Here is a 15,112-nt window from a genome sequence, read left to right as displayed (position 1 = left end):
GACAGCTGGTGATAACAGCCCCATGTGTACGAAGGATGAAATGACTGTTGTCGTCATACATATACATCTACATCTACATCTACATGGATACTGTGCAAATCACATAAGTGCCAGGCAGAGGGTTCATCAAACCACCTTCACAGTTCTCTACTATTCTAATCTCGTATAGTGCACGGAAAGAATGAACACCTATATCTTTCCATACGAGCTCTGATTTCCCTTATTTTATCATGGTGATCATTTCTCCCTATGTAGGTCAGTGTTAATAAAATATTTTTGCATTCGGAGGAGAAATTTGATGATTGGAATTTCGTGAGATGATTCTGTCCCAATGAAAAATGCATTTATTCTGTCCCAACGAAAAACACCTTTCTTTTAATGATGTCCAGCCCAAATCCTGTATCATTTTGGGATAATACAAAACGTGCTGCCCTTCTTTGAACTTTTTCAGTGTACTCCGTCAGTCCTATCTGGTAAGGATCCCACACCGTGCAGCTGTATTCTAAAAGAGGACAGACAAATGTAGTGTAGGCAGTCTTCTTAGTAGATCTGCTACATTTTCTAAGTGTCCTGCCAATAAAACACAGTCTTTGGTTAGCCTTACCCACAACATTTTCTATGTGTTCCGTCTAAGTTGTTCGTAATTTTAATTCCGAGGTATTTACGTGAATTTACAGTCTTTGTATTTGACTGATTTATCATGTAACCAAAGTTTAATGAATTCCTTTTAGCACTCATGTGGATGACTCACACTTTTCATTATTTAAGGCCAACTGCCAATTGTTGCACCATTTAGATATCTTTTCTTAATTGTTTTGCAATTTGTTTTGATCTTATGATGATTTTATTAGTCGATAAATGACAGTGTCATCTGCAAACAACCTAAGACAGCTGTTCAGATTGTCTTCCAAATCGTTTATATATATAAGGAACAGCAAAGGGCCTGTAACACTACTTTGGGGAATGCCAGAAATCACTTCTGTTTTACTTGATGACTTTCCGTCAATTACTACAAACTGTGGCCTCTCTGACAGGAAATCACAAATCCAGTTACATAACTGAGACGATATTCCATAAGCACGCAATTTAACTACAAGGCGCTTATGTGGTACAGTGTCAAAAGCCTTCCGGAAATCTAGAAATATGTAATTGATCTGAAATCCCTTGTAACTAGCCCTCAACACTTCATGTGAATAAAGAGCTAGTTGTGTTTCACAAGAACGGTGGTTCTAAACCTATGTTGACTATGTGTCAATAAACAGTTTTCTTTGAGGTAATTCATAATGTTCGAACACAATATATGTTCCAAAATCCCACTGCATATCGATGTTAACGATATGGGCCTGTAATTAAGTGGATTACTCCTAATACATTTCGTGAATATTGGTGTGACCTGTGCAACTTTCCAGTCTTTGGGTACGGATCTTTCGTTGAGCGAACGATCAATTGTTAAGTATGGAGTTAATGCATCAGCATACTCCGAAAGGAACCTAATTGGTATGCAGTCTAGACCAGAAGACTTGCTTTTATTAAGTGATTTAAGTTGCTTCACTACTCCGAGGATATTTACTTCTATGTTACTCATGTTGGCAGCTGTTCTCGATTTGAATTCTGGAATATTTACTTTGTCTTCTATTGTGAAGGCATTTTGAAAGGCTGTGTTTAGTAACTCTGCTTCGGCAGCATTGTCTTTGATAGTATCTCCATTATTATCACGCAGAGAAGGCACTGATTACTTCTTGCCGCTAACATACTTCACATACGACCAGAATCTCTTTGGATTTTCTGGCAGGTTTCGAGACAAAGATTTGTTGTGGAAACTGTTATGAGCATCTCACATTGAAGTCGGCACTAAATTTCGAGCTTCTGTAAAAGATCGCCAATCTTGGGGATTTTATGTCTGTTTAAATTTGGCATGTTTGTTTTGTTGTTTCTGCAACAGTGTTCTAACCTGTTTTGTGTACCAAGGAGGATCAGCTCTGTTGTTTGTTAATTTATTTGGTATAAATCTCTCAATTGCTGCCGATATTATTTCTTTGAATTTAAGCCACATCTGGTCTACACTTACAGTATTAATTTGGAATGAGTGGAGATTGTCTCTCAGGAAGGCATCAAGTGAATTTTTAGCTGCTCTTTTGAATAGGCATATTTTTCGTTTATTTTTGGAGGATTTGGGGATTACAATATTCAATCTCACTACGACAACCCTGTGTTCACTAATCCCTGTATTGGTTTTGATGCTCGTTATTAACTCAGGATTATTTGTTGCTAAGAGGTCAAGTGTGTTTTCGGAACTGTTTACTATTCGTGTGAGTTCATGAACTAACTCCTTGAAATAAGAGCTGCAAGCTAAAGGAGATGTGGACTATCTGCGGAGAGCCAGTAAGGAATCACAACAAATAAGCAACTGAGTCAGATGTGAACTGTACTGACGGAGCAGCAAATTCACATGGTCAACAGTGGGGTCAGCCTGGTGGAGTTGCAGTGCAAGCAAGCAGTGACTTGGTGTCAACACGAAGCATCAGTTCCTATTACTGGCGAGCTGACTGTACCGGCATCTCGGCCCCTGGGCGGGTCATGCTGACAAGACACAAGCAGATGTTAATCACCATGTATACTCTTGGATGTTGGTGCGTAAGAAGAGTGTTGTGCCAGTTTTGCTTGACAGAAACATCAGCGTGTAGACTCTTGCGATTGGCTGTGTTTCAACTTAAGCTGTGCTAGTTGTTCTACTGTTATATTGGCAGGCTGCTGCAAGGTGTAGCATTGTTATCTGAAATAGGTTTTAATAGGAGAAGATTCTAACTGAATTGTATTCTCTGAGTGCATTTTATTCTGTTATTAGTTGTGCTAAGGGATTTTCCTTTCTGACATTTATATTGTTGGCCTTGTTTTCAATTACTGGACTGATTTACTTTGTCCTTTTACCAGCATTCCATTTGTACATTACCTCTTGTTTATCAGCTGCATTTGTATAAGTAAGTTTTGGAGATTTTGTTTGTCTGCTCTATTTGGTTTATTTTTGGCTATTGTGTTCTCAGCTATTCTAGCTATTTTATTTTAATTATTGTTCCTTCCAGCTTGTGTGGTTATTAGCAGTATGGTTGGCTGTTGTTTGATCCAATCCTTGTAATTGTAATGTTAAATTTATGTTAAATATTAATTAACGTGGATTTTGTAGTGCCACTATAATTTTGTTGGCAAATATGTGGGATACATGGTGAAGTACTGCAGTAGCCATTGGTGAGTGCAGAGTGTTGGCATTCTGATACTATAACAGAGCTTTTGGTTTGGGCCAGCTTCAGTTACAGTAATGCACATTATGGATAAGGGGATTTTTGCACCAATGTATTATAGTGGCTTTGCCAAGAACATGACTTGAGTGGCACATTGGCGTAACAGATGTGCAGCTATCTTGTATAAGTGGCTTATTTTTGGTAGCAGTTTTGGGCATAGCCCAGCAGTTCAACCAGGATGTGGGGGCTACAACAGATGAGACGATCACATGGATTTGCCAGTAGTAGTCACGTGTTCAGGTCTCCATCATGTTACCAGCTTCCAGCATCATGTCAGCCCTCGAAACATAGTGCCATGGTGCAGCATGCTATCCCAGGCTCACTCCATCAGCAAGCAGGACTACTTTTCCCAGGAACGGAAGCTGTTTTCTGCCAACACAGTGGGTGTGCCTCTGGGCTACACGCCAATGGCTGCTGGGATGCAGTCATTCTTCACAGAGCTGGCTGCCACAACAAGATCCCCAACTGTCTATGTGCACTACTGACATGAGCTGTTTGTGATGCACATACAATGAGCACAGGTGTCAGCAAATCTGTGTGTGTGTGTGTGTGTGTGTGTGTGTGTGTGTGTGTGTGTGTGTGTGTGTGTGTTGGAAACAGTATCATCGGGACCACCTGAGTTCACAATGCTGTTTATCATGATATTTCATGGTTGTTAGAGTGTGTTTATACTCATTCAACAATTTTTCAACTTCAGCATTAAGTACTGCATAAACAAAAAGATAGGCACTCTTGTAGATACATTGTTTTGACTTTAAACATCTTGGTGCTCCGGGTAGTTACATTTGATGTAGTAGGAGTAACAATAACATGGAATGCACTTCTAAACAAAATCTATTTTGCCCAATTCCATTAAAAATTCTTAACAATTTGTTTTAGGGATTTTACAGTGCTTCACAAGTTAATTATATTGTCATTTGATTTTAAACAACACAAAGAGTAATTGCCATATATGAAAAACAAAATATAATTATTTAACAGAGAAATTTGGCAGACTGCCACACAAATAGAGAAGTTATTTTATTCTATTTTCACTACCAGTGTTCGCAATTCAATATGCCATCTCTTCAGGCTCCATACGCACCTCTCCAGAACTATTGATATTGGCATACTGAAGCCATCTGTTCTGGATGTTGTGAGTTCTCAAGTGCATTTGAGAATTCGTGACATGCGGAAACAATGGTCTGTTATGCCAACATCAATCATTTTTTAGGGGTGCACGTGGGGTTTGAGGATAACATATTGAATTGCGAAGACTGTTGGCAGAAATAAAATAACTTCTCAATACACATAAGTGTTTGGCGAATTTCTTTGTTGAATAGTTGACCAGTCACTGTCCCACATCCACAATGGATCAACAGAGAATGAACATATTTATTTTATTTATTTGTAAAGACATCAATGAATTAGTAAACAAAACATTATGAGAGCTGCAAATAATTTAGTTATCATTATCATCAACATTAGTTTGTGTTTCTTCATCAGGTGATGTATTTATCATTAATGACCTGTAGAAGTGATGGCAGTGCTCTGGTATGGTACCCATGTTGCAAAGATCTAGAGGAGCCTTAACCTTTTCTTTCGGTATGGGAACTGCAGATGAATACAAAGGCTGAAGTGAGAAATATTCTTGCAACCTTGTTTTAGTTATGCAGAACGTTTCCGTTATTTTAAACTCTTCAGAAGTATTGTTCCTGTATTTAAATAAGTGTGTAGATTTTTCTTCTTGATTCTGAAACCAGATTGTCTTGAGCCAGTTGACATTATTTCCATCAGTGTCAGCTTTTCTTTTCTTAATTTTCTAGCATCTCATTTCTGGGAAGTCCAGAACATCCTTCTGCTGAACTTCAATAACATGGTATTCTTTTATTTGTCATTCTGGTGGCAGAGAACCATCCTGATGGATCAAATATGTGAAACGTTTTATATTTTACTCTATTGAGACATGAACTGAGTCACACTCCGTTTGTGTGTCCTGGCTTAAAGGATATATGGTTTGTTACAGGAATAAGAGGAGGAGTCTTTAATGTCCCATTGACAACAAGGTCACTGGAGATGGAGCACAAACTTGGATTAGGGAAGAATGGAGAAGGGTAGCGGCTGTGCCCTTTTGAGGGAACCATCCCGACATTTACTGTAAATGATTTAGCGATATCACAGAAAACCTAAATCAGGATGGCCAGACATGGCTTTGAACTGTTATCCTCCCAAATGCGTGTCCCATGTGCTAACCACTGCACTACCCCACGTGGTATATTACAGGGATACCAACTGCTCAACAGTAAATTGAAGCATAGCAGACATGTTTGTAATTTTTCCTCCCTCTCCACAAGTATTGGAAAAGAAATTCCAGTTGTTACCATTTGTATTTGGTTCTAGAAAATTAAATGAGCATGACCCAGTTTCTACAGTTCCACGTTTGGCTGTCCACGTCTGGCATGCACAGCTTCTCTTGAAACTGTTTTATACTGACAGGTTGTACACAGCAAGCCTTTGTTGACAGAACAATTCCATAGCATCTGTCTTTGAACTGTAGCAAATAGCCTCCAAATCAAATATGGCTAAATGGGCTTTTCCTGATACAGCTTCCAACTTTAAGCTGTCTCTTCGTTCTCAGGCTAAACACTTTCAATCTACATGAGCCTGAACAGTGAATTTCTTTCTATGTGGCATTCATATAAGAGAACCTGTAGCATGTATCAGACATGTCATGTTCAGGCACTTGGAAGGATAGGTTAAATTCTGTATTAAATATGTTTCAATAAAAAGATCCAATATCAGGGGTGATGTTATTATTTTCATAAGTTTTGACATACATTTGGTAAATTTTTTGAAGATTTAGCTCATGAGACAAGTACACTTTCTCAAAATCCTTCGTAGCATAATGTGTGTGAAGGGAGTTTTTGAAAGGTATTGATTTCTTTCACAGTATCTGATTGAGGTACAGCTAATTTGTGCTGCCCTCTTTGATCTCTAGGAATTATGTTTTGATCATGCCTTTTTTACAGAACCTGGTGTACAAATGAATGAGTCAAGAAAGGAGGACTGACAGACCTGTGCCTTTTGACCACTTTTGTGACATTCCTCCTAGATGAGTCTGTAGGAAGTCCTATTACTGTACTTATATTTCTTTTCTAAGAGTGAACTGATGTATGACTGCTGTTAGTCTGTCTGTATCATGTAAATTACAAAATTGTTTGTGAATGTTTAGTCACCCAGCTCAGTGAAATTAGAGCTGCATTTCCTTAAGCACTTTGAGCAATCCTTTGGTTTAACTGACCGTCCAGAGATATGTTTGCCTTTGGAAGAAATATATGGTTTCCCCGATTGTCATTTGGTCTTTTTGTCATTTTTCTTGCATTTCTCGAGTTGGGCAGTTCTACATCTACATCTACATTTATACTCCGCAACCCACCCAGCGGTGTGTGGCGGAGGACACTTTACGTGCCACTGTCATTACCTCCCTTTCCTGTTCCAGTCGCGTATGTTCGAAGAACGACTGCCAGAAAGCCTCCTTGTGCGCTCGAATCTCTCTAATTTTACATTCGTGATCTCCTCAGGAGGTATAAGTAGGGAGAAGCAATGTATTAGATTCCTCATCCAGAAACGCACCCTCTCGAAACCTGGACAGCAAGCTACACCGTGATGCATAGCGCCTCTCTTGCGTAGTCTGCCACTTGAGTTTGCTAAACATCTCCGTAACGCTATCACGCTTACCAAATAACCCTGTGACGAAACACACCGCTCTTCTTTGGATCTTCTCTATCTCCTCTGTCAACTCGACCTGGCACGGATCCCACACTGATGAGCAATACTCAAGTATAGGTCGAACAAGTGTTTTGTAAGCCACCTCCTTAGTTGATGGATTACATTTTCTAAGGACTCTCCCAATGAATATCAGCTTGGCACCTGCCATACCAACAATTAATTTTATATGATCATTCCACTTCAAATCCTTCCGTACGCATACTCCCAGATATTTTACAGAAGTAACTGCTACCAGTCTTTGTTCCGCTATCATATAATCATACAATAAAGGATCCTTCTTTGTATGTATTCACAATACATTACATTAGTCTATGTTAAGGGTCAGTTGCCACTTCCTGCACCAAGTGCCTATCCACTGCAGATCTTCCTGCATTTCGCTGCAATTTTCTAATGCTGCAACTTCTCTGTATACTACAGCATCATCCACGAAAAGCTGCATGGAACTTCCGACACTATCTACTAGGTCATTTATATATATTGTGAAAAGCAATTGTCCCATAACACTCCCCTGTGGCACGCCAGAAGTTACTTTAACATCTGTAGATGTCTCACCATTGAGAACAGCATGCTGTGTTCTGTTTGCTAGAAACTCTTCAATCCAGCCACACAGCTGGTCTGATATTCTGTAGGCTCTTACTTTGTTTATCAGGCGACGGTATGGAACTGTATCGAACGCCTTCCGGAAGTCAAGGAAAATGGCATCCACCTGGGAGCCTGTATCTAATATTTTCTGGGTCTCATGAACAAATAAAGCGAGTTGGGTCTCACACGATTGCTGTTTCCGGAATCCATGTTGATTCCTACAGAGTAGATTCTGGGTTTCCAGAAATGACATGATATGCGAGCAAAAAACATGTTCTAAAATTCTACAACAGATCGATGTCAGAGATATAGGCCTATAGTTTTGCGCATCTGCTCGATGACCCTTCTTGAAAACTGGGACTACCTGTGCTCTTTTCCAATCATTTGGAACCTTCCGTTCCTCTAGAGACTTGCGGTACACGGCTGTTAGAAGGGAAGCAAGTTCTTTCGGGTACTCTGTGTAGTTCATCTGTGTTTTATCTTTGTCTTATTCCTTCCGTCACGTTTTTCATTTACTAACAGCTTTCTACAATTACTGAAAATTTTTGAAACATCCTGATCAAAAATTTTGTTCAGATTGTTCTCTTCTTCCAAGAACACATTTGGATCACCATTAGCAATGGCTTGTCCACAGTATTTGGCAGTGGCATAGTGTTTAATGATTCATGAAGACAAGTTGTAGAATGATCTAAAAATATGGTACAACCGTAATTTACTGAGGGAATGTAATAAAGAGGGTGCAAAACTTACAAAATAAATATTCTTAAATTTATAAGGCAGATGCTTTGAGCAGAAAGGTAGCAATAGTGCACGTACTGGATCATGACCTTGCTGAATGCCAAGCAGCACGGAATGCTGTTAGTGACTTCAGGCTATACAAAATGCTACAGTAGTTTAGCATATGTGATTAAAATGACTAGGTAAAGCCACAGGTAGTGGTGCTGACTATGTTGAAGAAGGAAGTACTGAATAAACATGTCTGGTCATGAATGGTGCAAAATAACAAACTGAAGTGTGATTGACAGATATTGGTGGAAAAGGAGATACGGATCAGTACGTGAGAAACTGCGTGCAGTGTGCAGACCTGTGTGATAACCAGATACCATTATAGAGACCCCAGAAACATAGAAGCCACTTGAAAAAATTGGGATAGATATGTTAGGATTCAGCTGGGCTCCAGCAGGGAACCATTTTGTGATGACAGTAATAGTGTTTCTCAGTATGTAGAGATTATTACTACACCAAACCAGCAAGCTGTTACAGTTGCAGAAGCCAAGGTCAGAAACTGGATATTTAAGTTTGGCATGCAAGAGACAAAGATTACACACCAGTCTTATGTCAGACTTGATATAAATAAATTATGTTACATGTGAAGAAACTGAAAACTAGTCCAGGATAAAATGGGTGCATTGTGCGATCAGAAGATTGTTCAACTACTATGTGAAATCACACCATAGTGACTGGGACACATATCTCTCATTTGTCATGTCAGCATACACTAATATAAGAATATGATGTATGAGATGGCAGGAAAATGCCATAATCAATTGATATGATTAAGGCAAGAAGGGGTAAGGATGGAAGGTCAGTCCATGATTTTGTGAGACGGTGAAGGAAGTATGGAGATAGGTGGAAGAAAAAAAAATAATAATAATGCATTGAAGAGACAAGAGGAAGCTGTGAAGCTCATGGGAAGCTAACACCTTGTAGAGTAAGGCCGTCGGCACACGGACTGTGCATCCAAATGTTGAGCATGCCAATTTTCTGACACCATAGCATGAAACAGCACGTTTGGGAGTCTTTTCTGAACGTGCAGAGCAATATCTAGCATGTCAGATATTCTGCGTGTGTATCTGATCATTGATCAATGAGATGGCACAACGCCACCGACATCACATGCGCGCTTTCTTCCTTCAGCACAAAGTTATGGCATTCATTTCAAGCCTATACGTATATATGCCATTTCTGAGCACCTGCAAATTGAGAATCACTGGAAAACCCGTTGTTAACTGTGTGATCCGTTGCAATAAAATAATGAGAAACATCATATTCATGGCAAAAGTATTATTGTAACTTGCGTATTATGAGAGTATGCTATTTGAAGGCAGCGATACACTGAGGATCCACCCAAAATGCATTGTTCTTGGTACAATTTGTTATAATTAAATTTCGGTAGCATAGCTACGATTAAAGCTTTCAGCAAGTCTAAGATCCTAGGAATGGCAACCAGTCATGATGTTGGATTAGCGTGGTGAGTAGTGTCAGTGATTTGTAAAATTTCTATGTTCAGGCGGTGGTTCGCGGCCCTCCACTTCCCAACTTATTTTTCCTAACATTTGCGTTTTTATGAGGTTCTGATACTTTATTATTAGTTTCATATAAGTGTATACTATAATTTTTGATGTATGTAAATATATGTTCACCTTTCTTTGGATGTTTGATTGGCTTGATCTACAGGACAGCTTGCGCTACTTGTATAAAGATATTTTGCTCCTTTTTTTCTTTTCCGCTTCATAATTCACATGTTGCAAAAATTCTGTTACTGGATAGGAACAGTGATCGAGTAAGATTGACATTGGGGTTTTACTAAAATGTGGGGATGATTAAATAATGTTTGTTTTATGTGAAGAAGTATTGCAAATTTGTATCACACTGTTTGTAATGGAACTTTTATAAGCTTGTGTCCTTATTGATTGGACATGGTAGTTACCTTTTCGTGGACAATGGAGGAAATGTGCGTTTTAATAGAGCTAACATGGGAATTTTATGTGCGCCCGTTTAGTAAACAGTGTGATTAACGAACTAGAAACTTCCCGCAACTGCGCTCTATAGTGCATTGTAATCGCGTGTACCATGTTGGGGCAAGTACTGTATGCACAAGTTGCATCATTCCTGAGTGTTCAGCAGCACGTTGAACTCAGCATACTCAACGTTGATGTTCGACAGCACGATCCGTGTGCCGATGGCTTAAGGCAGTGGATATGTTTTCAAAAGCTTACAAGCCTAAGGGTGAGACTACGAAATTCAGCACACTCAACGTTGACGTTTGACAGCACGATCCGTGTGCTGATGGCTTAAGGCTGTGGATATGTTTTCAAACACTTACATGCCTAAGAGTAAGACTATGAAATTCAACATGTGGTACCAACGATCTTACCAAATTATGTCACCAGTCAGTGTTATCCTACAGTTACCAACAACATCAACAATAGTGCATGTTAGACACTTTTGACTATTCCATGTTGCTCTGGATTCTATCCCAGGAGTGTTAAGAGCAGAGCCTGAGAAGGTCGCAAAAGGGAAGAAATGGAGGAGTAGACATCAGAAAGTGGATGGACCCGTTCATGAGGTACTATATGCAATGAGGTCAGGTCAAGGAAGTGACAGAGGTATTTTATTGTGTTTGTCAATAGTAAAGTGCGAGGTGTCAGAGTGTAATACATTAATGATAAAGGAATAAGTTTTTGTGTTAGAGTGAGGGGTCTTTTAGTTTTGTGTGGAAGTGCTGACCAGTGGCGGCAGACTTCTGAGGGGTCAGGGAGGATGATGACAGGTATTGTCCTCAGGCTTCTGTACACCAAAATCAAGGATGGAAGGGATGCTAGTCATGGCAGTGCTACACCTCTTCACATGGAGCAGAGTGGGTGGCACTACCTGGCAGGGGGAGTTCTTTGTGCCATACAAGGGGATGTGGTGGTTACCAGCCACCAATTGACGCTGAGTTTAGTTCTTAATGCATGAGAATCCCGGAATGAAGTGAAGAGGCAGGAGGAAATGTTTTCTGGGTTTCAACAATGAGCCAAAAGCAGGGGAGTGTTTGGAGTAGTTACTGAGGAATGTGAGAAGTTGCGTAAGTCTTATGAACAGTTATGGGAACAGATGCAGCAAGCAGTGGAGGTGGTGCCACATTCGCTACCTCAATTGAAAAGGGTTTTGATATGCTTGGGGTTGAATTCTGAAGATGTTGTTTGGACCATCAGATACCTGTGACGTCAGAGAATGGAACAAGACTGTGGAAATGGTGAGGAAATTGGCAGAGGGTAGTAAGTTGGTAGTGGAGTGGCACGCTACAACACATACTACAGAAGCTGATACGCAAGATGATGGCAGTACACAAAGGCATCAGTGGGCACTGTTAATCGAGAACTGGTAATCATGAAAGCCCAGGTGGACATGTTGGATGCGGGAGTAACTAAGAGAGGGCTCTTACAATCACTAGCCACGGGTGGTGATGGTGAGCTTACAGGAGGTTATTCATCCCACATTGCATGAACAGCTGAGTCCCATCCTGTCATCAACAGAGAAATACTTGTCAACATTGTGAAGAGTGCAGGGGGAACTACCATTGGAACTGGGGTTGACTGCAGAGCCCAGTAAGCAGTGCATAACTCTTTATTACCATGTGGCATCATTGGAGATGAGGACTGACCAGGCACAATTGTACATACTCGTTGGGTTCCCAGCATTGGATATATTTGCACAATTTAAATGTTACACCATTCACCCGTAACCAGTGAGATGGGGAGCTAATTAATTGATACGAGTGGGGAAGAATTTTGACGATGGTATTCGGACCATCAGAGGCCTGTGACATCAGACATTCGAACAAGACGGCAGAATGTACCGAGTCTTGTGAAATGGGGAGCCCTAGGGATATTTGTACAATTGAGGACAGATGCTGTGTTGTTAATTTCAGCAGGAGGAGAAAGGCATGTAGTGATGGCAGAGTTAGAACCACAACATTGTCAGAATCTGCCCGGATGATTGAAAATGGTGAAAATGCACGCACAGTGCAGCTGTTTGTTGGTAAAACAAGTGGGTGAGATTGTCCAAGGGACATGGTGGAACATAAACCATATTTTCAGCAAACAGTATTACACAGGATTTATCCCATATATGACAATGTGTTAGTGGTGAAAAGTTGCTATGAACAGGGACGGCACACAGAGGCAGGGCAAGTAGAGGCTGAGGGATAGTGGGTTGTTGATTAACGGGCCAGTGTGTGATCTAACGGAGACAACCTTCTATCTGCAGCGAAGGTAAGAGGAATTACCCGGTTGAATGAACAAAGTCATGGTTGTACTAGCCAGGTGAATCACTAGAAGGAGTCCCGATACATAATGTAATCTTTCTGAATAACACATTGAAACTAGACCTGACCCATTCCCAGAACCAATTAATAGTCCCACAAGAAGGGCGGATTTCAGCAGAACAGTTGATGCAGCATGTTAAGCAATTTAGGGAAGGGCAGCACAAGTGAGGGTGACCTTGGCTTCATGATACCTAGCACTCTTTGCCTATCTGAGGTGGAGAGCTATTTTTCAACTCGATCCACTGTAGTACAGTTTCAGTAGACTGGATCCAAAGGGCATGAAAGCAAATGAATATGGAATATTGTAGTGTGAGTGTTGACAACGAGTTTAAAAGGATATGAGGCCACGGAATGAGCCATGAGCTTATGTAAAGAGAATTGCCAAGAGAACATGACTGGCAGGATGTAAAAGGATACAAACACAATGCAGTGTTCCAAAGAAAATAAGAGAATAATGCACTATTAAGTGGGCAACTGAGTAGCTTAAGATAAGTCTAGTAAGTAAGGTTTATAGGTTAAATGCAGTCTCAGAACCCTGTGTGTTAAGCAGCCAGACACTTTTGTGGTACAAACATGTTCTGCAAATGTGATATGCTTGTGCAGATCGGTCTTAAATGAAAACTAGGGTGGCTGGGTCTTTCTGTGTAGTGGGCTAGTTTACTGCCACTACCATGTTATGGGCAAATCTGTGGGGATGTACGATGAAATATTGCATCAGCCACTGGCTGCCAGTGAGTACAGGATGCAGGCATTCCAATTGTAGTAGCAGAGCTGTTGACTAATTGTGAGATGAGCCACGCTCACTTGGTGAAACCTGCTTACACAGTGGGTAAAGTACAGTGCAGGCGAGGGGACTACTTCTCCGTGTTCTAGTGGCTTTGCTGAGAATGTGACTAAAAGTGGCACGTTGGCATAACAGATGTGCTGCTATCATGTGTAAATAGCTGTCATTTTGATAGCAATTTCATTTGCAGCTCAGCAATTCTGCCAGGATGTGAGGGCTAGACCAGACGAGGGGCCATGTGGAGCTGCCACCAGCAGTCATGAGTTCAGGTCTCCATCGCAGTACGAGTTTCCTGCACTACGTCCTCCTTCCAGGCTTGGTGCAGCGGGCCAGCCCAGGCTCACTCCATCAGGAAACCAGACCTCTGCCCAGGCGGCAGCAGGTCATAGCCCTTTTCACTCCCACCGTTTCCTGTACCACAATATTTTGTTCTAAACATTGATTATTTTCATTGATACATTACCACATGACGAGTAATTCTCATTCTGAATATTATTTACCATGGGAGAAATGAGTACAGAGGCAAAATTGTGCTACAAAAAATATATTATGTAGCACATTTAATTTTTTTTTTTTTTTTTTTTATATTTTTTTTTTTTACTTGCAGTGACAGAGCAAAGCAATATAATTATCCAAATTTTTACTCAAAATATTATATCTCTTAAAATTTTGTTAGTTCCCTCTTACTGGAGTCAGTGGGGCCATTCTGTTTCCTTGGTGAATCAAATGGTAAAATCTCAGGTTTCTGAGCCAACCAACCCTGATACGATATAACCATTTAACATACACATGTTTGGCTGTTTCAAAGAACACCAATTACTTTAAATTTATGGTCATACTGTTTGTGTGTATTCCATGGGCCTGGAATAATGTTTTAATTATTAACTAATCAAAATACTTTATTTCATTTGCAGCTTCTTACAGTCACCATTGCTGATATTTGATGAAGTGGATGATGCACTTGATGCAAATAATATTGACAGACTTGTGAGATATGTAAACAGCCACAAAGATTCAATGCAGATTACAGTAATCACTCTGAATAAAAAGATTGCCGCTGAGTGTGATGTTATTGTGGGAGTGTGCCCAAATGTAAGTTTTGCAGCCTATTTCTGGTTAATGTAATAGCCTAACAGTCTAATGTTATGGTTGACATATACATAAAAATGCAATATGTGCAGCAAAAATTAAGTGGTGTTATAGGTTGAAGGAAGTCGTGCGTTAGCTGCATGCTCTCTCACAATAAAGTAAGTAGCCAGACAAAAAGATTGTGTAGTATCTTAGGCTATTAGAATAAACATCTGCATCCTCTTCTGGTAAAGAGGAAAGTAGAGGCTGATTATACGTGAAAAGTAAGACAGTTGTCTTCTGTTTCACTTCATGGAGTAGGCTTAAAAAGCTTCGCAGAAGCTGTCTGTTGCTTGGCCATCCTACATCTTGCTTTCCTGTTGTTTTATAACTGATTCCTTGTTTTCATTAGTTTGTGTCCTGGGTTGTTGATGTGTTGTTTCCATTTTATGCAGCCTTTTTTCATTTGTCATTATATATTAAGTTTTCTTTTATACTATTTGTTTGTATTTGATCTCAGAG

The 15,112-nt window shown here is 40.1% G+C and overlaps 1 protein-coding gene across 1 annotated transcript in view; it reads left to right on the top strand.

The window, feature by feature from the left end:
* Positions 1-14,730, top strand: part of LOC124796067 (structural maintenance of chromosomes protein 1B-like) — a 78,726-nt gene extending 63,996 nt beyond the window's left edge. The window contains exons 6-7 of the mRNA XM_047260153.1: positions 14,437-14,614; positions 14,704-14,730. Of these exons, the coding sequence (XP_047116109.1) occupies positions 14,437-14,614; positions 14,704-14,730 (205 nt within the window). The remainder of the gene's footprint in view (positions 1-14,436; positions 14,615-14,703) is intronic.
* Positions 14,731-15,112: the final 382 nt, after the last annotated feature.

This window comes from Schistocerca piceifrons, chromosome 4, assembly GCF_021461385.2.
Source record: "Schistocerca piceifrons isolate TAMUIC-IGC-003096 chromosome 4, iqSchPice1.1, whole genome shotgun sequence".
In the NCBI taxonomy this organism is placed as follows: Eukaryota; Metazoa; Arthropoda; class Insecta; order Orthoptera; family Acrididae; genus Schistocerca; species Schistocerca piceifrons.
This window is presented reverse-complemented; position numbering and strand designations above follow the sequence as displayed.